General features: G+C 41.5%; 1 protein-coding gene across 4 annotated transcripts in view; it reads right to left on the bottom strand.

Moving 5' to 3' along the window:
* AKAP13 (A-kinase anchoring protein 13) overlaps nucleotides 1–23,684 on the bottom strand; it is a 166,994-nt gene that overhangs the window by 124,603 nt on the left and 18,707 nt on the right. The window contains exon 1 of one of the 4 annotated variants that reach the window (XM_028495275.2): nucleotides 3,336–4,040. The exons of 2 other annotated variants lie outside the window; for them this stretch is intronic. In XM_028495275.2, the coding sequence (XP_028351076.1) occupies nucleotides 3,336–3,416 (81 nt within the window). In that variant the 5' untranslated portion in view covers nucleotides 3,417–4,040. Of the gene's footprint in view, nucleotides 1–3,335; nucleotides 4,041–23,684 lie in introns of those variants that run through there. One more of the 4 variants, XM_024114929.3, reaches the window with a different exon arrangement.

The raw sequence follows: 23,684 nt of genomic DNA, 5'->3' as shown, positions 1-23,684 counted from the left end.
ACAGAAAAGGAGAAAATATACATGATCACTTGAGAACTGAAGTGGCATATACACCCAATATAATTATTTAAAAAAAAAATAGTGGCACTGGCGTGGCATGGACATATATACACTACCAAACGTAAAATAGCTAGCTAGTGGGAAGCAGCCGCATAGCACAGGGAGATCAGCTAGGTGCTTTGTGACCACCTAGAGGGGTGGGATAGGGAGGGTGGGAGGGAGGGAGGCGCAAGAAGGAAGAGATATGGGAACATATGTATATGTATAACTGATCCACTTTGTTATAAAGCAGAAACTAACACACCACTGTAAAGCAATTATACTCCAATAAAGATGTTAAAAAAAAAACAACCATTGATTAAAGACACAAATTCAAAATGGAAGATAACTGGAGACCACTTCTGAATGACGAAAAATCATTCTAAAAATTGTGTGGCAAAATGAATTTAGATGAGATCATGCACCTGTCCAAAGTGCTGTAGAACGAATTCCTGCACTGGGAAAAAAAAGTGCTTGCGATAACTTCTAAGACTTCTTCCGAAAGAAAAAGTTTGATTTTTAAAAATACATATATATATAAATAAAAATTGATATACATATTCATGTAATAAGAGGAATTGGCTGACTCAAAGAGGAGACCTAGGGTAGCAAGAAAAAACATGAACTTTGAAAACAATCAGATCTGGGGTTGCATCCTATTACCTACTATGTGTGAGCTGTGAGAACTTAGGAAAATTACTGACTACCTGAATCTGTTTTTCCATATGTAAAATGAGACAAATACTAGGAATGATGTAAAAATTAAATGCCTGTATCTCATACCCATCCACTTATTACCACTTCAGACCACAAAGCCATTTCATCATGCCTGGACTACCATAATGGCAGCCTAAGTGACTCCCACATGCTGGAATGATCTTCTAAAAAAATAGAGAAGTAACATATCTAAGCAAAGCAAACTCCTCACCATGGCTGTCAAGGCCCAGCCCTTCCAGGGCCTGCTTATGACTCTACCCCGGTTGCTCAGTATTTTCTCATCACAATGGCCCTGCCCATTCTTCCCTACCTCAGGGCCTCTGTAGCTGCCGTTCCTTCTTTCTGGAACGCCTTCCCTTGGTATAGGTCCAGCATCTCTTTATCCTCTGGAGAACAGTTTTTTAAATGTCAGCACCTCAGAAAGATCTTCTATCTGAAATATGATTCCCATTATTCCCACAGAGCACACTGTTTATTTCTATCAAATCACTAACAGTAATCTGTACTTTTTGTTTCTCTATTTACTGCCTGTCTTTAAGCAATACGAGGACTTTAAAGACCCATGTGCCCCTTGGACCTAGCACGTCTGACATCGAACAGGTCATTAATATAGTTTTCATGTAGAGCTCTCAGTGATGTCACCTTCTTTGTCTCCAAAGCAAAGAATCAGCACCAAACTCACCCATCTCATTTCAAACTGGAAATAGCGTATTTTCAGGACTCTTTGTGTTTCCTTATTTGTAATAAATGCTTACTTTCTGAGAAGTGAAGTTTCCTCTACTGAAAATCTTTCATTGCGTAAGGGCCGTATGGTGAAAAAAATAATACAAACACAGGTACATCTAAAAAAAACCTAATTATGTCCTTTATTAGTTGTGACCTTGTGGGAAAAAAATCACATCACTCAAGTCCTTTACGTTCCTCACCCTGGCTCTCTCCATATGAAGGGGTGGGGGAACCGTTGCTGCCTGACCAGTCAGTCTCAAACGAAACAACATACATAAAAGTGTTTTGTTAAAACTGTGAAACAGCATCTACGAAGCCAATAAGCCTGTGCTAATTTAGCCCCATTCCTGAGGGCTTTCATGCCCCATGAGAGTGAAGAGTACTGAACATTTTAGCACTATTTTAAATGTACCATACTCCTTGTGATACTCAGATTGAGATTTTCTATCCTCCCTCCCCTCTTTTCCTTCTTTCTTTTTCCCCCAGACAGGTAAAATCATAAAGAGTCAAGCATATAAAGGTTCTAAAAACTAGGCTCTCCTAAACATGAGGAGAAAAATTTTAAAACATCACTGTGATTTCACAGCGGAAATCACATTTCAGAGAAACTAAAATGAATAATATCTCGGATCAAGTTCAAAATGCCAAGTTGCCCACTGCTCTCAGCCTCGGCCTGGCATATCAAACCACCACCTGACAGCGATCATGGAGGGACAGACGCCACTCCCTCCACAGTCACAACTCCTCCACCTAGCCCCTCGTCCGGCGTGGTAGTGTTATTTCATTGACTTCTGTGTCTAGCCTTCTGAACCATTTCTTGGCCTCAATGGATCAATGAAAAGAATTAAGGAGTCTCAAGTAATACACTGAATTGATAAATCAGTACAAGAGCTCCACTATTTCCCTGACCAGGGCGATACATTACTACTTTGCCTGGACTCCCCTGGCTCCACACCTTCACAAGTTCAGGTACTGAGGTTCTCTTGGCAACTGTGAAGCACCTGCTTGGCTTCCAATTTCCCTTGCCTTTGCCAGAAAACTGTTAAACTTCCAAAAAGTGCTCCTTGAGTCGTCCAACATTCCCAGACTCCCATCTTATGGCTGGAGGAGTCCTTACTAATTTTAGATTCAAGGATGCCTTCTGTGAGCAATCAGCCATCCAGAGTCTCCGCCCCCATCCTGTTTAGACACCCAGCATCACTACCAGGAGAAAACAAACAAATCCAGCTATTAACATTCAAAGGCTAGACCTGAAAAGCAGTCAAACCAAGCCAAAGGGGCCACTTTGCCACTTTAATAAATAGATTGACCGGAGATCCTTCCAAAGGAAATAAGTACTGTCTATCTTTCCCCTCAGAGCTGTGAGGAGAGACAGCAGAAACAACAGATAGAAAAGACTCAAGCAAAAGACAAAGAGACAGAGGCAGAAGGAGAGAGACTGACAGAGAAAGATATCCCCCCAGATGGGGGACTGGGGTTGGGAGGAGAGGGGTGGGGATGACAGGGACAGAGGGACACAGACATCTGGGAAAGGGCAGCTCTGAAGGTGAATTTCTCCGTCTGTGATTTTCAAGAGTATGAGGCTCTCCTGAGCATAAGAATCCATTTTAAAGCAAGTAAAATGACACTGAAACAGTAAGTGGCTCAATGCTGATTCTGAAGTCCCCACTGTTTCTGTTCAGATATTCTGCTAAGAACCTTAAAATCACCAACCCAACCCAGCACTCCCCACTGTTCACACACACACACTTCTCAGACGTTCTCCCAATACAGGGGGGCCAGGCAATCCAGCTACTGGATTCAGAGACAGAAGAGCCTGAGAGCTTTGGAGTGGATGGAGTGTGGCCCCTTACCTTCAGCAACACCACGTCCACAGTCCTGTCCACCTTGGAGATGTCACATAGGCTGTAGCGCCTCTTGTGCCGTTCATACATTTTGTCCAAATGCAGAAGAGAGGAAGTAAGATGCAGGAGATGTACCCACTGTCAACCTGGGGGACCACTGCGCTCCCGCAAGTCCAGAGCTCCAAGTTTCTTACCGTGAGCTGGAGGGGATTTATGACTTCCAGACTCCTCTATGTAGAAAACCCTCAAAGGGTCAAAAACTGAATTAAAGAAAACCAAGCAGAATCCCAACTCCTTGAACGGACTAAGAACTTCCTGGCAACTTCAGAGTACTGGGATGATGAATTTACAATTTACAATTCACAATATGAACAATAAATGCTTCCAGATGCTATACTTTAGGCAGATCTTGACCGAAAGAGAAGCACACACCATTTCCATCACTGGCGATAATTCCAGTGGAAAAATTAAGAATTAACCGGCTACACATAATGGCTGACGCACGTGGTGAAATAGCCCAAAGCAGGCAATAAAAATCCAGTATGTACTCTGTCAGGAAAAGAGAAAGAGAGAAGAAGGGAAGACAACTCTAATTTGAAGGGATGATAGGAAAAAATTCTCTCATTAAATCCTCTTCTTGCTTATAAAACAAAAACGAAGACAAGGAAAATCAATTTTTCCTTTATAGGAAAAAAAAAAAGTTGAAGCTCTGAGATTCTGTTCAAAGTAAAGAGTCTTTAGTCAGCCTCTTGCTCGCCAGGCGGGAGGGCTTGGTTCTGATTTCAGCTGAAAATATCTAATGACAGCAGAGCGAAAGGAGGGGGAAAAAAAAAAAAAAAAGACCACTCCTTCCTTCTTGCTCCCTCCCTTCTTGGGCGCTGGCCCTTCCCTACCCCAGACCCCTCACCCCTTTTCCCTGCCTCTCAGGAACGTCACTACTTGCCCTTTCAGCCCTGCACCAGCAGCCTCGGAGGCTTGAAAACCTAATGGCAGTGGTGGGAACGTGATTCATCCACAGACGAAGAAGAGAAAAACAAGGCTTCCTTTTCCAACCCGTTTCCTCCTCCTCCCCTTTCTCCTCCTCACACTGTTCCCTATGAAAAAGGCTCTGTCAGGCATTTCCAGATGCACCCCAAGCGCTTTGATGTCGGGGGAGGTATGGTAATAAAGGGAGGGGGTATCATCCTAAACACCATAGGCAAGTTCAACACACTTATCCGTTCCACGAAATCGGGGAAATTGAAACTACACAAGGCAGACACTGCATCTCCCTGCCAAACGCAAGTCAGTGATTTAATATGAGAAAAATGCTAGCCAATATTTCAGGGCTATGTTTCCAGGATCCAGAAAGGGTTACACAAGTGACTGACAAGGCTTAGAAATCATCAAGAGGTCAGCTTTTTTTTCTTGGTGGAGAGGAAGGGAGGGATGGGGAGGTGGTAGGAGGATCACTTTAAAGAAAATTTTAGAGGAAAGGAGTAGAATGATAGGCATGTGTGTCAGTACGTTGTATGACTAAGAAGAGTCGCCTGCCTGGGACTTCTTCCCCCGTGAAAGCCACCACTCACATTAACTGAGCCCGGAGTGTGGCTCTACCACTCTGTGCGCCCGCTCTCTTACTATCCAAGAGCCCTCCAGCCCCACCCTAGCCAAGATTCTCAGGGGCAGATCTGTTCCAGAATTCATTTTCTTACCTGGGTCATAAACGATCTGGGAGGGAAAGGAGGAGAAGGAACTGAGGGGGACAAAAAGGGAACAGTGGAGAAAGGAAAACTCCAAAGATGTTCTCCTTCTAGCAGCATTAGGCAGCTGGCATTTTCCTCAAGTGGCCAGAGGAGTCCTTGGCTAGAGTGTCAATGAGGGGACTCAAACATCACAAGTGGAAGGAAAAAAGAGATTTAATACTTAAATTTCTGTCAATATCACAAACAGAGCTGGGGATGAGGCTTTCCAGGAGCTATGAAAGGGGCAGAGAAGGTCTGATGCGTCACCATTTCCTCTGGCCAGGCATTCAAGTAGCTAACCAGCTCAAAGGAGAGCAAGGCAGCCAATCCTGCTAGTGCATCTCCCCCTCTACCTAACACACCACAGCCGCTGAGCCCAGTCCCACACTGTTCCATCCACAGCAGGGAGCTAGACAGCCCCTCCCCTTCCCCACACGCCCCCAGTGAGCCTAGCTCTGTGATGCTACCAACGTGGACAGTGAACCAGATGTTGCTTTTCATTAGAGTGACGATGGGAAACAGTAGAAACAGATGATTAGAGAGAGATTAGAAAGTTGTAAATAAAATTCTAGCTCAGGCTTACCAAAAGGGTGGGAACCTGGCTGGGGATTTACAACTACTCTGAAACTATGTGGTCTAGGGCACAAATCGAAAGGTCCTTTAGGCTTTAGTGTAGGGGAAAATGGATAGTTTATTATCTTTTCTGTATGAACTTTCACCAAGCAATAATTTAGAACTCTCCTTCCTCCCCGTATAAACACAAAGCTGCCACCCCTCTGTCCTCAGTATGGTTTATTCCTCACTGCCGCTCCCTTCTGTTTTAATTAGAATCAAATGTTTCCTGCTTCCAAGGTTTCCAGGCATCTCCCTAAGGATCATAGATGCTTTAATCACCACAGAGCCTTTCTATTCCCAACCTCGAGTAACTCCTGACTTAAATAATCTATACTGATTTAACAGATATTTTGTGCCTTGCAGCAAAGGCAAACAAAAGAAACAAAGAACAAGGTCTCTGTCCTCAAGAAGTTTATATAATTAGAAACCTCTTTCAAAGTTATACAATTGTCTGAAATGGCCGAGATTACTGTTTTGAGACAAACAGATTAATTTCTGTATTTCTGATGATCTGCTGGCTTTGTGCTACAGGCTGGAAATCGAGACTTCCTACTTTTTCTGTACACATAAACATATTAAAAGGATTTGGAATTGTCCTTGAGTATTTTGTTCCTTCTTGGAGAACAAATTCTCTGGGTAGGGAACACATACTCTGGCAGGGGAAGAGTCTGTTTTGCTTTCCCCTCTGGATTTGTTCAGCACTCTCCACAGAAGACTGAGTCTGTAGTCCTGTGCTTTTGCTGCTGATGTGACAATTCCAAGTTTTTATCAGAAACATCTGGAACCACTGAACAGTTACTCTGTTAGGATTTGGAAACACAGAAACCAATCATTTTACATCCAAACCATAGAGCTGATACCTATGAATTTTCATTTTAAGAATATTCTCCTTTTCCTTAATTTTGGGAACTTGTAGTAAAATATGTTTATTATTTACAACCTCTTACAACAGTAATTATTCACAAGATTAATTATATCTCCCTTCTTTCTGTGTCCTCCATCCCACTCTCCAGCCACAACAAGGAGCCCTACGTTCTTCAATAGAAGCTTCAAGTGCTTAAAGTCTGTTCATACCACAGGCCCAACATATATTCTTAAAGATTCCAGAAAATGAAGTATAAAAATATTTTATGCATTTGAAGTTAACTAGAGCATTTCTGTTCATGAATTAAATTTTCCCCTGATATTTAACTCTTAAGGTCTAACACTTACCCAAATTATTTCAGCATTCTTATGGGTCAACTCTACTTGGCTCCTTTTGTTTCAGTTAAGGCAGAACCCTATCTAAAGTCTCACAGCAAAGTTTCTGAATTAGGACACCACTTAGTGGGTATATGAAAGATCCAAACAGAACACAAAGGCCAGCAAGCACTGGGGCAGGGAGAGGGGTGTCTACTGCTACTAAAACATTTGTCCTGTACCCCAAAGTGAACATAAAGTCGTAGCATGTCACTGGCTAAAAGACCCACCAATGATCAGTTTCGTCTCTGCAAGGAGCACAAGGTGAAAATCAAAGGTTCTTTCCACTCCTGGGTGTGCCACTATCTCACTGAGCATCCTGCGATAATTAGTTTGACTCTTGGACCTGGGTTTCCAGAACTGGAAAATGAGAAGGGCTGGACACTAGATCGTATCTGAAGTTCCTTCTTGATCGGATATGGTCGGTTAGTCTGAGACTAACAAATCTTTATCACTTGCCATATAGCTCATGGGATGTGGGTAGATGCAGAGGAAAAAGAAAAAGGGATTGAGAAATTCTCTCAAAACCTGTTGCAGAAAACATGTAGTATATTCTTGCTTAATTATATTTTCCACCTCCACTTTTCATGTGAAATGAAAAGGAAGGAAACGTCTACCACAGTCAACAATTTTCATTAACCTATGATTTCATTAACTTAAAAAAGAGCGAGTCATCCAGAGCTACACATTTGTTGGTGGCAAAGTTTACTACAATATGGATAAAACATTGTATTATCTTTATTATTATAGCCTCCACGTGAGCAACTCTAGTCTGCTTAAAATAACAGTCTGCTCCAAATAAGATGTTTGAGTAATTGAGAGAAGACGGGAATTATTTACAACAGCTGTATTGTTTCCAGCGAGGATTTCCTTTTTCATTTCAATTTAGGTGTTTAAGCACTACTGGTCCAGGAGAGGGAGGCCTAAGGCCCCGACTCCCCTGGCTTTTCTTCCACTCCCAGATTTGGAGGTTCCAAGAAGGTTAAAAGAATAAAGGAGAAGGGGAAGGCCTAAAGGGCAAGCAACCAGTCAACCAGCAATTCTCCTCAAACTACCATCTGGGCAACAGGCAGCTCCTCTGCTTTAACCCTTTCTTGACTTCTTCAAGAAGAAACCTTAACACAATTTAGCTGGTAGCAGCAGGTTGTTTGACAACAATAACAATGGCAAAAAGTAATTAAGATGGAAGTAAGACAAGACAAAGCTTTAAAAATGTCTCTTCACCAACCTGTGCTCCTCACAGGAAACAGGTCTCGTGGAACAAGCACACAAATGTTAAATTTTACTAAAATTACCAACAACTTGGTGAAATAAAAGGCAGGAGGAGGGGAGAAAGGGAGACAGCCGAATCAGAATTCATCTGGAAAAGTGGTGATAGGATAGTTTAACCTCTAGGACAGGTCTTCTGGTGCAAGATTAATAACAACATTCACTGAGTGCTTCCTGTATGCCATGTGCTTCCACATGTACAATTTCACTTATTCCTCATAAAGAGCTATAGGGTGAAACACCACTGTCTACAGATGCAGAAAAGTCGCACTCAGAGTGTAAGTCAGTTGTATCAGGTCACACAGCTAATAAAACGAGTCTGCATTAAACTCGGTTCTGTAAATCTTTCTTTCCATATGCATCTTATTTTGCCTTGAGTAATCCCCTAAACTGAAAGAAATGAAACTATCATGGAGAAAATGTAAGTTAACATTTGAGGAAAGAAAACTTAGAATTTGTTACTCATATCATTGGCATGCTTACATTTGATTTTATACAAATGCCAAAGGATAGAAAAAGATTTTATTTTATTTTTTCAATAAAAATGACAAAATGTTTCCTAATTTTAGAAAGCACAGGTAGAAAGTGTGTCATTACATTCAACGGACTCAACTTCTTTGCCAACATTTTAATACTTGATATTTAATTTTTTTAATAGCTTCTCACTATTGGTAATATGCGATAATAATCAGAATGAACACATTCAGCATAGAGACTAAAAGATTTCTGGATACTGACAACTGTTCTCTAGGTCTCCTTTAGAATGAATGGGTGTACTGTTCCTAGTTCTCCTCTTGGGAACAAACATTAGTTACTTCTTATGGCAGCATTTCAAATATCTGAAGATACTTATTACGACTCGCTACCCTCCTCAAAACTTCTCTTCTGGATCATGGTTCCCACAACTGTTCCTCATGCCACAGGGTACCTGACTGAGGGCTCTCTAGTTAGTCGGTGTCCTTCTTGTGATGCGAACACCAAAACAAAACCCTCTGGTGTTGAGTACACTGGGATGATTAAGATTCAACTGGCTTTCTTAACACGAATACCACACCATTAGAAGTATATAAGCTTGTGGTGAAGTAAGTCACTTCTCATATCTTTTCTTAGTTGGACGTGTCAAAACAGGTCTCCTCCATACTATAACCTTGTGATTTTATTGTAAAACTCATCTTTCCTTGTTTAAAGTGTACTAGATAATTTGTAAACATTTATTTTTAGGTTGAATTTTCAGCTGCCCAAGGAATGTGGCTTTAAAATACATTCGTATTTTAAAAACCTAGACTGCTAAGGATGCTAAAAAGGGCAAATTTACTATCAGTAACAATTTAAACAACCAAGAAGTTTTACATGGAAAATCCATAATACTGTTGTGATTGTAAACTACAACTTCTCATGTGTTACTGTCCTGAATCTTCAACAAGCTTTTCAGTAAATGAAATTCGTTCAATCATTAGACAAATATTCATTGAACACCTATTTCTGGCACTGAGAATATAACAGAGAACCAGACAGACATTAAATAGTTACAATAATGTGTGTGAGAAGTGCCAGAATAGAGGAATCACAGGCTACTACTAGAACATCTCCCTTTAGATGTAACATAAATGTCTGTGTCTGGAGCTCGGGAGAACAGCTGGGGCTGGGCACACCGAATTGGAAGTCAACACACAGATGTGACATCGAGGAAACAGAAAGAAAGAATGGTAAACAGTGCCAAATGTTGTGAAAAAGTCAAGCCAATAAGAGATGTGGGTTTTGGTATGTAAATGTTTCATGGACCTTGCTTGGTAAGGGCAAGTTCTGGTATAGTAGTAGAGTGATGAAAGCTGAATTTCAATATTCTACCATTTCACAGGGGAAAATTTAAGTTCTGCCTGTACACTTCGTTCGCTTTTTCCAGTTTTCTCTTTAAGACATTTTACCCTTCAGACAAAGTGCCTTAGTGAATCATAAATAAATAGTTGCTACAGGATGACTAACCTGGAAATAAACACTTTAGTGTGTAAAAAACTTTCTGAGAAGTAAATGAAGGATTAACAGAGATAAAGGACCATTAACATAAAGTGAGTTCTATGTCCGTTCTTTCAATTCTTTCCAAGAGATCCTGTCACAGAGACCAAAAGGGAACACTTGAGCGCACACACTGCATCTTGGTCAGGAATATGAACAAAGGTTTCATAATAGCTAGAGCAGGGAAGCAGGGCAGACAGTGTTTTGGCAAGGAAATGGAAACAGAAGGAACAGCCAACAAGTAAGAAACTCCCTTTCCATATGATTATCTATGGAAATAAGGACAAACCTCATTCTATAAAACAAAGGCAATGAGGTCAGGGAAACAACGCTGACAATTATGGACGAGAATTTCCTCATGGGAGTCTGTCAGCACCAGCATGTCATGGCCAACTAGTAGTCAACTAGCTAATATTAGCCAAATTTATTTATCTGTTCAACAATATTTAAATCTCTGCCTAAGTTATGGTGCTCTGTGAGGCGTTATGAGAGATATGAAGATGCATGAGACATTTCTGGGACCTCAAGGAAACATAGCAGGGGCAATGGTATGAAATATAAGATGGCATGGGTAGTACAAATGAAATATAGGGTTTCAACAAGGAATAAAGATCTCTGACTAAACTGATTAGGCAGAAAAGTTTCATGAAGGTGGTGGTTTAACATAAAGGGACAGAAAGAGAGAAAATGGGAGGGAGGAGGCAGGCATCCCCAATGAAGACTGTTGAGAGAAGGTGCAGACGTTGATGCGCAACAGGTAGGACAGAGGACGAGCGAGCCGCCTACTACCTGCATCAGATGCCTGTGAGAGCAGTGCTATGGCCCTGGCCTGGAAAAGCACTCACAGGCTAGATTATGGAAGCATATGATGCCGTGCTAAAAAGTTCAGACTCTAATTCAGAGGCAACAGGGAGCCATCGAAGATGTGCCAGCACAGAAGTGGTATGACTTGCGCTGTAATTCAGAAAGGCTGTATAAGTCTCTAGCCTCATCAAGTCCAATCTCTCTTGTCTGGATATCATACTATGCCATGATCCTTATCCAACCTCATTTGCTGTCATTCCTCAAGATACGTAAACGGGTGATCTCTCAAGGTTCCACAATTAGGATATGGGGTTCTTCCTACCTCAGTGACCCTGGCTCTTAGGACAATCATGGTTTCTGGAATTCCCTACCGTGTCTCTTCCACCTTAACCACAATCTACCCTTCAAATCCCACTTTTCTAGTTAGGCTCTCTGCCTGCTCTAACTCTCCTTCTAACGCTGTACTATGAACGAAGATGGTCCTTAGACTCTGCCGCACTGACTTTACGGTGCTCTGTCCTGTGTTCTTCCTTGCTGCTGCTGCATGTTAGTCTTACTCTAAGTAGAATGGTGACTTCCTTAAAGGCAACAGGTACTTTTAAAATCTCTCCCAGAGTGCCAAAAACGGTACTAGACATCCAAAGGCTGGCTGAGTTACTGATTGTGCATTCGTTTCTTACCACAATCATAATCCGAAGACTTTTCAAAAGGCTGACCAGATTCAGTTATTAAAGGAGAGAAAAAGTGTTTGTCACTGTTAACCATACACAAAAGGTGAGTAGTCTAAAAGAGGTTCTAGATTTAAAGGATAAAAATCCTGGCCAGACATGAAAACTTGTGTTTAAAATAACCATATCCTTAGGAAAAATTTGTATCTTACATAAAATGAGAATGTGCTACTTTAGTCACCCGACTTATTCTAATTCTTCACTTCACAGCAAAAAGAACAGCTCTAGCACAGTCAGTCAGACAAGCCAAAAAATGACTCAACTTCCCATGGAAGACATCCCTCATCCCTCCCAGGCAAACACACGCCAGTACAGTCAAGCCTTCCCAAAGAATGAAGAGGTATAACTTGTTCTTTATATCCATTGTCCAAAAGACAAAACAAAGGGAAAAGAGAAAAATCCTTCAAGAAGAAAACCTACTTTTTAACACTACTGTCAGGAGATAAAAATAATAAAGACATATAGTATTTTTTTTTTTTAATTTTTGACCGCACCATGAGGCATGTGGGATCTTAGCTCCCCAACCAGGGACTGAACCCTCGTTCCCTGCACTGGAAGGCGGAGTCTTAACCACTGGACTGCCAGGGAAGTCCCAAGACATACAGTATTGATAAAAGAAAAATGTTGCTATGAGGAATAAAGGAATGAATACACAAAGTATTTTGTATAATGCCTGTGGCATGAGTACTACATAAGTATTAGTTGCTATATTTTTTATTTTATTATCATCGCTATATCTTTGCCTTTTTTTTTTTTTTTTTGTGGTACGCGGGCCTCTCACTGTTGTGGCCTCTCCCGTTGCGGAGCACAGGCTCCGGACGCGCAGGCTCAGCGGCCATGGCTCACGGGCCCAGCCGCTCCCCGGCATGTGGAATCTTCCCGGACCGGGGCACAAACCCGTGTCCCCTGCATCGGCAGGCGGACTCTCAACCACTGCGCCACCAGGGAAGCCCCTGCCTTATTTTTTAAAGAGGTATTTAAGTCAGTCTACAAGGGAGCATATAAGAAAAAAACAAGTAACTGAAAATTCTGACTTAAGATACAGCTGAAAGAAGAAAACACCTCTGCTTTGATTCAGACCACCATGTTCCCTCTGAAAATATTTTGTATCATGAGACAGGAAAGCAGACAGAGGGAAAGTTAGGTTCTCTTTCCTCTGATAAGTCGAGAAGGCAGGTAGCTGCCCCAGAAGCTAAGACTAAAGGAACTACTATGCATCTGAATGCCAAGCTGTTTTATACAGAAACAGTTCTTTAAAATTTAAGGTCAAGATAGGACTGGGAACTCAGATGGAAGAGTTAGCCTTGGGAAAAAAAAAGAAAAAAAGCCTCTTTATCTGAAGCAAAGGGAAAGAAGTAAAAGATATTTATACATTTTTTTCCTGGCCAATCCCCAAGTGCCTAATTTGGACGGAACTCAAAGTGTCCCTGAACAGTCCCCACCCAGATGGCCGAAATACCAGTGTCACCATCGGGACAGAGAGCATGTGGCTCTTGGAGGTGACTCTGGGAGGAAAGCCTAGCACCATGCCAGCCTCTCGGGTCTCTCCTCTCCCCTCTCCTTGGAAAACTCTTCCACTGCAGTCACATGAGTCAACTTACTGTGCTCAGATTAGCTGTGACATCTGGCTGCCTCCACGTCCTGGACCCTGCCCCCCTGTTCTTCCCCACAGAAGCAAACCCGGTCAAGTCTTTAAGACCCCTTCAAATACCATCACATCCTGATACCTCCACTGAACACCTCAGTCAAAAAACTGGCCTGTCGGGACTTCCCTGGAGGTCCAGTGGGTAAGACTCCATGCTCCCAGCGCAGGGGGGCCCGGATTCAATCCCTGGTCGGGGAACTAGATCCCACATGCACGCCGCAACTAAGAGTCTGCATGCTGCAACTAAAAGATTCCATGTGCCGCAACGAAGACCCGGTGCAGCCAAAATAAATAAATAATAATTTTTTAAAAATGTGATTCTGTATTTAAAAAAAAAAAAAAAAAAACTGGCCCTGTCCTTTCTCCAACTCTATTAGAACTGCATTAGCACTCCTATCACACTTAAATCACAGATTATCACAGTTATCTGGGTACCTGTTGTACAAGTCTCTTGGACCGAGACATCTGTTTCTTTGGCTTTCCTATAGGTTCTGGGGCTTATTTAGCATTCAACAAATGGTTCCTATGTGAATGAATAAATATCCATCTCTTTGTCTGAAGAGGAACTTTCAGGCAAGGTAACCCATTTTCAAGAGTAGATCAAACTGGTGCAGGCAACCTAGATTCAGAAGCTCCTTTATTCATAAATGTATATAACCCCTGGATTTTTGATACAGAGACACACACTAGAGAAAAGGGATCTACTCTGCTCACCACAAACAAATGGCATTAGTTAGACCTTATCAATAAATGGGACATGTCAGAACTTAATCAGCAAGTAAAAGAACAGAATTCTCTGCCTACCCTGAATTTTTAAATTTTTTTTTTAAATAAAAATTGCATTTTGGGTGGGCTCTATAAGATTATCCATGCTGGAGATCTGTCTGACTAAATACATACTAATTTTTGGGTTACTATTTTATTTGTTCATAATTTTTAACCAACTGATATCCCAGTACCTTCCTAAATATGCCTATGTCTCTTTTCAAAATTAATGTGAATGTTTTTAATATAAACCCTGAAGAAAGAAAAAAAAAACTGTTCCCCTCGAAACTTAAAAATATACATACTCTGCACACAACGGTCAATTCAGGACCAAGTTTCATGGAAGCATTTTGATAATTTCTCCAAAAATATGTGAGTGCATATGTATGTATGTTTAATGGCTCAGAAGATTGCACAGCACTGACTGGTTGTGCAGTAGGTCAAGGACAGTACATCTAACAAACCAGGGAACCCATGGAGATAGTGGAAGTAACTGGCAAGAGCATAAAGTACTATGAGGGTCACCCCCTGAGTCCCCAGCTCTGAGCAGGAAGGACACAGAGAAGGCCTTGCTCTGTCCCTGCAACTTGCCATCTATAAGATTATTATTAATACTTCTCTTTTGCTTCCCTGTGAGGATGTGATAATAATATTAGTAGTCTTCAAAAGAGCACAGTATTACAGTATTATTTAATATGGCTTACTGTTACTATCTTTCTTTCATACAAGTAGAGTTTTCCTGGGTCTGAATTCTAATGGCTCTATGCCTCTAAACCTTTTACCAATAAACCCAAAGAAGCTTTGACCTATTCTGTGTCACTACAAAGGCAACTCTCCAAATTCTACATAAAGGTTCAATCCCAAATACTCATATTAATGGGTTATCAATGAGGAACTTCCTTTTCTCCACCTAGTTTTTAGTTGCAACTCCTGCCATATTGATTAAACCATTTTTAAGCTGAACTAACAAAACATAAAAGCCTCAAATATATTTGTTATGAAAATAGGACATAGAATTTTAAAAGAAAGGGAACTACTAAAGGTTATCAGTGCCCTAAGAAGAGAAATTGATAAATAAAGTACACTCTTAGGTAAAGTCCACTGAAGTCATACCTACAAAAAAAAACTGTCAATTAACTAGAAATCTGCCTTGCCAAAGTTCTTCCTGTGTTTCTTTTTCTTTCAAGATACCCACCAGGCATCCTACATTGTAAATGCCCATTGTGTGTGAGACACCGTGGCAGGTCCCTGCCCACGAAACGTGGCTAAGGCAGCGCCCCTATCAGGAGATGCGGTACTGTGCAGGCCTCACAGTTCCCAGCACAGTTCCACCACCCAATGTTCCAGAGAGGGTAAAGATGGTGAGAGAAGGGTACGCAGGAGGCCTGAGAGAGTGCGGAGTGCAGCACGGAGCAGCGCTTCTGAGAAGGGTCTTAAAGAATCAAAGAGTAAGTACCCAGGGTAGGCTCCAAGGATACATTTCAGGCAGAGAATACCTCGTGGATATAGAGGGGTCTGGCGTGGCTGGCAGCTGGACTGTGGAACAGAACAGCAGAGCTGACGGTACCGTCTGAGTAATCTCAGGAGCCAGACTGTGAAGTCCATGCCACACCACAACGTTTAGCAAGAATCTCTAACATAAGCCAGAGCAGCGGGTCTCAACACGTGGTCTGCAAAACCTTCAGGGACCCAGAGACCTCTTCAGGGCATCTGTGGGGTCAAAACTATTTTCCCAGTAATCCTAAGATGTCATTTGCCCTTTTACTGTGTTGACATTTGCACTGACAGGCCTTAGCACGAACCAACGCAGAGGTACCAAAGTGAACCAGCAGTCACTATATTCTTCATAGTATAAAAAACAAAAACAAAGAAATATTTTCACACAGAACGTCCTTGATGAAGCTGTAAACATTATTAATATCATTCAATTTCAAGCTTCAGATACTCATTTTTTGATACTCTGTGTGACAAATGGGAAGTAGACATAAAATATTTCTGTCACGGAGGTATTACGGCTGTCTTGAGGAAAATCACCTGTGCAATTGTTTTAAGTTGTGAGCCGATGCAGACACTTTTGTCATGGAACATTTTTATTTGCAAGAAAGACTGGCAAATGAAGCATGGCGCTTCAGCACTTGCGTATTTTCCTGAAAATGAACAAAGTGAACCTGTTTCTCAAAAGAAGCAACTGGCAGTATTTATTGCCGATGATAAAATTCAGACTTTCAAGGGAAAATGAGATTTTTGAAAACCTGTATCTGACACTGTGAACTTGCCAATTTACTAATACTTAAAGACATTTCAGATGAGATTAGTGGTGATACTACCAAACGTGATTTTCTGATTTGTAGAATGAAATGTTCAACATTTGGAAGAGTTGTATTATTCAGTGAATCAACATTTCCCAAATGACCAATGCATGATGCTAGAAAATCATGCATGGATAAAAAAAGTCCATTCAAAGTACAAGATAGACCAAGTGGCTTTTAATGTGCTAGAGTGCAGAAAGTTCAGTGATATGATTTCAGATTCCACACTACAGATAACTTTTAAGAACTTACCATTTGTCAATTCTCATCTAGTATCACAGAAGACTAGCACAATTATCTGAGAAAACTATTAAAATATTCCTCCCTTTTCAAGCATATATCTGTGTTAGGCTGGATTTTCCCTATTGCAACAGTCTGAATGAATAAGAGATATGAGAATCTGTTTTCTACTGAGCCAGAAGTTTGAGTAAAACAATGTCACTCTTCTAATTTTGTTTTTGTTTTGGAAAAGTTATTTTTCATGAAAATATGCTCTTTATGTTAACAAGTAGTGGGTTTACTATTGTTACTGTGAATGAATTACATATTTTTAATGTATCAGTCTTAATTTCTAATATGGTAAATAATTGAAGATATAACTCATATAAACAAAATTTCTTTGGAATGCTCAATAGCAGAAAGAGATTAGTGGTAAGGAAACCAAAGAGTCCAGGTAAGAGAAGATGAATATCTAACCCAGAAGTTTGAAGTGATAAGTTCAATTTGACTGAAAAAATTTTTTTGATTTGTGCTACGAAGAAGGAATCTGGGATGAAAGCTTTCTAGCTTAAGAGACTGTATGCAGTCTCTTTAGCAAGTGGTGTTGGGAAAGGTGGACAGCCACATGTAAATCAATCAAGTTAGAACACACCCTCACATTACACACAAAAATACACTCAAAATGGCTTAAAGACTTAAATACAAGACATGACTCCATAAAACTCCTATAAGAGAACACAGGCAAAACATTCTCTGACATAAATCGTACCAAGGGTTTCTCAGGTCAGTCTCCCAAGGCAATAGAAATGAAAGCAAAAATAAACAAATGGGACCTAATCAAACTTAGAAGTTTTTGTACAGCAAAGGAAACCATAAACAAAATGAAAAGACAACCTACGGACTGAGAGAAAACATTTGCAAATGATGTAACTGACAAGGGCTTCATTTCTAAAATATACAAACAGCTCATACAACTCAACAAAAAAACAAACAACCCAATCAAAAAATGGGCAGAAGACCTGAACAGACATTTCTCCAAAGAAGACATACAGATGGCCAACAGGCACATGAAAAGATGCTCAACATCACTAATTATTAGAGAAATGAAAATCAAAACTATAACGAGGTACACCATCTTACACTGGTCAGAATGGCTATTATTAATCTACAAATAACAAATGCTGGAGAGGGTGTGGAGAAAAGGGAACCCTCCTACACTGATGGTGGGAATATAAACTAGGGCAGCCACTATGGAAAACAGTATGGAGGCTCCTCAAAAAACTAAAAATAAAGTTGCCATATGATCCAGCAATCCCACTCCTGGGCATGTATACGGACAAAACTGTACTTCGAAAAGATACATGCACCTCTATGTTCATGGCAGCACTATTCACAATAGCCAAGACATGGAAACAACCTAAATATTCATCAAAAGATGAATAAAAAAGATCTCTCACACACACACACACACACACACACACACACACACACACACACACACACACACAATGGAATACTAACTACTCGGCCATAAAAAAGAATGAAATAAATGCCATTCACAGAAACATGGATAGACTTCGGGATTATAATACTAAGTGACGTAACTCAGAAAGGGAACAACAAACTTCACATGATATCATTTATATGTGGAATTTAAAATACGACAAATGAACTCATCTGTGAAACAGAAATAGACTCACAGACACAGAGAACAGACCTCTGGTTGCTGGGTGTGGGGGAGGGGTGGACTGGGAGGTTGGGGTTACATAGCAGATACGAGCTATTACACACAGAACAGGTAAACAACAAGGTCCCACTGTACAGCACAGGGAACTGTATTCAATACCCTGGGATAAACTGCAATGGAAAAAAAAAACGGAAAAGAATTGTATATATACGCATAACTGAATCAGTTTGCTGTACGGCAGAAATTAACACAACATTGTAAATCAACTACACTTCAATAAAATAAATTTTTTAAAAAAGAAAGAAAAATAGAGAGAGACTGCATGAAAGCCAATGCCTTCAATTTTATATATGTGAAGCGAGGTCCAAACTATTTCCTAATATTCTGAATGAAGCTGATGAATTAAGAGTAACTACAGCAGGAATGAAAAGCAGAGATGGTTTTCTGAAGAGCAAAGAAAATTCTTTAGGAAAAGACTGTTTCCATGGTCTATTTGTGAATGAATTTAGCTGAAAGGCACTTTCTCATAGACCACATGGACGACTGTGTCTCATTCCATTTTTGAAAGACTGAGGCAAATGACCAAGAGGTAAACTGACATGAGTAACTCTTTCATCCAAGTTTCTGGACTGCTAGTAGGATTAGTGCCTGCTGATGTACATCTTTATTACACAACAGTCAAATGATAGCCATAATGATACCCTTGAGCCATCAAGAAGAGGATAAATTTTGTTCAGTATTTAAGAAGCCAGTCAAATACATCGGTATTTTAGAAATATACTACAGCAGACTTCCAAATGGAAGCACCAGCACTTAAGGCTTTACCTCCAGCTATCTGAAAACTCTGCAATTTCAAAAAGATTCACTTGTCAAAGCCTGCACAGAGTAGAAATGCTTCAATCTAATTATGCGGTGGCTCTTCACTCCTGGGGCAGGTAATATGAGGAACCACAAGGCACAATTCTAAGGAATGGAAGTTAAAGACACGGTCGAAGACGTCATATATTTTTCTCTCCCTGCCAGAGCTGAGTTCTCTCTGCTACTCCCTGTGGTTATCAGAGCATATATGCATTTGGGGGATGCGGGGTGGGGGGCAGGGGCAGGGGCTGGGGGGGAGTTATATCCCTTTAAAAGGCCACCTTGTTAAAATGTTTAAAAATGTAAAATCAATGACAAGCATTTGTCAAGTGTCTTACTACTATTTCTTTATTAAAAAGAAGTTCCTAAAGAAACATTTGTTTTGTGAAAACAAGTGCCAATATTTAAAGTCCTGTCTATTACATTAAAGATGGCCCAGCGGTGCCTCTGCTTAGCAACAGCTGTTGAAATTTCCTGAGTAACTGTGTACATCTAAAAGTTAGAACCTTGCTCTTAAAAATATTTTGACAATTCCCACTTTCTACTTACTTAGATTTGTGCAATTATCTCCCTCCATTAGACTAAGTTAATTGGTTACGTGATAAAATCCTTTTCAGAAGAGAAATCGGCCAGCCCTCCTTCTTTTTTTAATATCTCATTTTATAATCTCATCTTCCCCAGTCTATGCTGGGGTGATAAATTATAAGAACTTATACGAACAACTGCTAGAAGAATGAGACAACCTGGGTCTTTTCACAGCTGTTGCTGTTCCAGGCCTTTAGAGCTTGGTCACTTGCGGATGCTGTAAGGAGGCTTATGTTTTGTTACCCTTCTGCTTTCTCAACCCCCACATTAAAGCTCTCCTTCATCCTCCCTTTCCTTTCTGCTACCTCCCTCCTTTTTGCTCCATGTTCCCACTAACCAGCCTTACGGAGGAAGGATCAAGGCAACTTTTCACATCAGTCGCTTTCAGGGCACCTTCATGTTTGTCCACTAATAAGTGGCTGGAATTAGGTAACCCATGGGGACTCTAAGTCTAAAAATAATAATAATAATAACAAGATTGAGTCAAAACAATCACAACACAAGCATCACTTTCTGGAACTGGAATGAAAAAACTGGCTCCCTATTTTAAGGCCAGCAAGGCTGTCAACAGGGGAAAATCCCCTGAGTGAGACATTTCAGAACTCCATTTCATGCCTGATGTTATAATGCCACCAAAAGTGAACAGAAGGGACACTGGTATGTATAGGCCTAAACAAGAGATGATTCTTGAAAGGGCAGGCATTATCTTGTTTTTACTTAAACGAAGAGCCATGCCAAGAGATAGACAGGTGGCAATAAAGGTCCCCATGGGGAATAAAACAAAGATGAGAAAACTAAGCATTATTAGGTGCTGATGAGCTTTCCACCCCCAGCCCTCACCGGCCCCAGGGACAGCTGAAACAGGAGCTCCCAGTATGACACCAAAACCAAAGTGAGCAGGTAGAGATACATGGTCACTATGACACTGAGCAGCAGATGTCAATCATCTGTATTCAGCATTTCCAGCATGTCTTAAGAACCTCTACTGGCTTTATCGAGCCTGGGGGGCTATGCAGGTGGAGTGCGCCAATGACAAACTCTTTCTCAAAGCCTACAGGACACAGTCTTTCGACCTATAAAGCAAACCTCAGAGCATTGTCCACATTATGTGCCAATCTTGAAACAGCATTTCTGCTCACAGCTTGCAAGGTGGGTTCAGCTGCAATAGCAAATGTATTAAAGTCCCACGTCAAGAAAGCCAGGATTTAAATCCTCTTCCTGGGTCAAGGAGCAAAGAACAGTCTCAGGTAAGGAGAAAAACAATTCAATGAGTGTGATGTGAAGCAGACACAGCATTAATGAGGGAGGAGGACCAGAGCTCTATTTTCTTCCTCTAGATCATCCCATTAGGGAAATCTAATGACTCCTAGGAAGGAACACAGCCTACTGCGTTGTGTACAATGGTGATAGAGACAGGAACTGTTCCATGGCAAAACAATCACAACACAAGCATCACTTTCGGGAACTGGAATGAAAAGACTGGCTCCCTATTTTAAGGCCAGCAAGGCTGTCAACAGGGGAAAATCCCCTGGGTGAGACATTTCAGAACTCCACTTAATGCCTGATGTTATAATGCCACCAAAAGTGAACAGAAGGGACACTGGTATATATAGGCCTAAACAAGAGATGATTCCTTCCCTAAGTTCCCATGACTCAGATGCCAACTAGTGGTTCATTCCTTTATCTCTCCTAACAGAGCTTCTTGAGGGATGGGATGTATCTTACTCACTTAACCCATCATGCACCCTCAGTTTCTATTATAATGTTCAACACACAAAACAGTAGGTGTCTGCAAATTAAAGGCTTGATTTAGTTTTGGAAATGCACAACAGTAAGTAAGTCCTGTAGGAAGGGAATACAATCTAACAGTATCATTTACCACTGGAATCTTTTGTTATAAACGTTTAAAAGTAAGGAACTCATGCATGGATATATATGTGCTCTCTCCATGCTTCCCCTGCTGACAAGTCAGTCTGTGGCTTCCCACAATCCCTGGCCTCACAGGGGTGGAATGAGAGAAAAATCTGGAATGGATGTCCTGTTGCCCACAAAGTGGAGGTCACACACTGCACGGGTTCTAGGGCTTCTTGTCATGCATCCCCCTCCAGACTGGTCCAGGCCCTGGTCCAATCTCAAGAGGCCTGTAGCTGAGGCAGTGGCCCTGGCTCTTCTTTCGCCACCTCTGCCACTAGCCCAGCATGGGAGGGGGAGGCCCGATGCCAACCCACTGCAACCCGATGCAACCCCTAGACCCCTCTGCCTAAAAGGAGCTTGGCTTGTAGATGATTCAATGGGGAAATGAATACAATAGAATTTGGGGTGGCAAAATGAGGAAGGCTGGCAAAGAAATGAATCGATGATGTCAGAAACACAAGAGCCCACAAGCACATTTCCATAAGTTATTATTTTCATAGAAATAGAAAGATGAAGGGCACTGGAAAGGGGATCCTCCTCCCTTTCTGCTTTTCCCAGGGATGCTGGGTTATCTCCCCTAGTGGAGGACAAGGCAAGCACAAGGCTGTTCCCTGTCTCATGCCATTCGTCTACCGTGGCACGGCCAGGAAGCATCATTAAACCCACCTGTAGTCCTGACCGAATCACAAGGGCTCATCTGGAACCAAAGACCTCCCTGCCTTGGTAAGTAACAAATTACATTAAATTACAGGGAAGGCAACCCAGAACAAGCACACATCAAAATCAAGCTGCCGTGCTCTGGAAAGCAAAAAGCAACAAGAGGTGAGACGCTTACATCTGTCCAGATTGCCCTGCACTGTGATCGGCATGAGGCCCCACCACAGGCCTCCAAGAATCCACGTGAGATGGCAATTTGCTGCAGGCAGCACTGCAGAGCCGACCAGGCAGCAGATACCTGCAGCACAGGACTCAGTGTGCAGATTCAGCTGTGCCCTTCCCATGACTTCTCTCTACGTATGGGGATGGCGTGAGGATTTCGTAAAACAGAAGAGGGTCACTGATCAGGAGAGGTGGTCCTATTTAAGTATTTCCCCAGCAGAGGAAGCACAGGCCTGGAGAGGTTTGCAGGGTGCCTCAGCTTACAGTGGGACACTAAGGAGATGACTTCAGTGAGATGAAGTGATCTCTCAAGTAGAGGTGGGCAGGCAGGGAGAGCCTGGCCCACAGCAAGGATCCAGGGTTTGGGGTCCTGGGCCTGGCTCTGTGCTAACCAGTTGGGCAAAGAAGGGCAGGCCCTTTGAGCACTGAAGCACTCTGGGTATAGACTGCAAACTACAGGGTATAGACTGCATGACAGAGACTACAACTGCTGCCCTACACTAAGATTCTATAACAAGAACAACTTGTTCTGGAAGATTTTGACTTCCTGTAGTTGCAAAATCTGGATTACAAACAGAAAAGACCTTTATTTTTTTTATTTTTTATTTTTATTTTTTTTAACATCTTTATTGGAGTATAATTGCTTTACAATGGTGTGTTAGTTTCTGCTTTATAACACAGAGAATCAGCTATACATATATATATATATGCCCATATCTCTTCCTTCTTGCATCTCCCTCCCTCCCACCCTCCCTATCCCACCCCTCTAGGTGGTCACAAAACACGGAGCTGATCTCCCTGTGCTATGGGGCTGCTTCCCACGAGCTATCTATTTTACGTTTGGTAGTGTATAATGTATGTCCATGCCACTCTCTCACTTTGTCCCAGCTTACCCTTCCCCCTCCCCGTGTCCTCAAGTCCATGCTCTAGTAGGTCTGCATCTTTATTCCCATTTTGCTCCTAGGTTCTTCATGACCATTTTTTTTTTTTTTTAGATTCCATATATATGTGTTAGCATATGGTATTTGTTTTTCTCTTTCTGACTTACTTCACTCTGTATGACAGTCTCTAGGTCCATCCACCTCACTACAAATAACTCAGTTTC

Source organism: Physeter macrocephalus, chromosome 11 (assembly GCF_002837175.3).
Source record: "Physeter macrocephalus isolate SW-GA chromosome 11, ASM283717v5, whole genome shotgun sequence".
NCBI lineage: Eukaryota > Metazoa > Chordata > Mammalia > Artiodactyla > Physeteridae > Physeter > Physeter macrocephalus.
The sequence above is the reverse complement of the archived record's forward strand: the minus strand, read 5'-3'. Positions and strand labels throughout refer to the sequence as shown.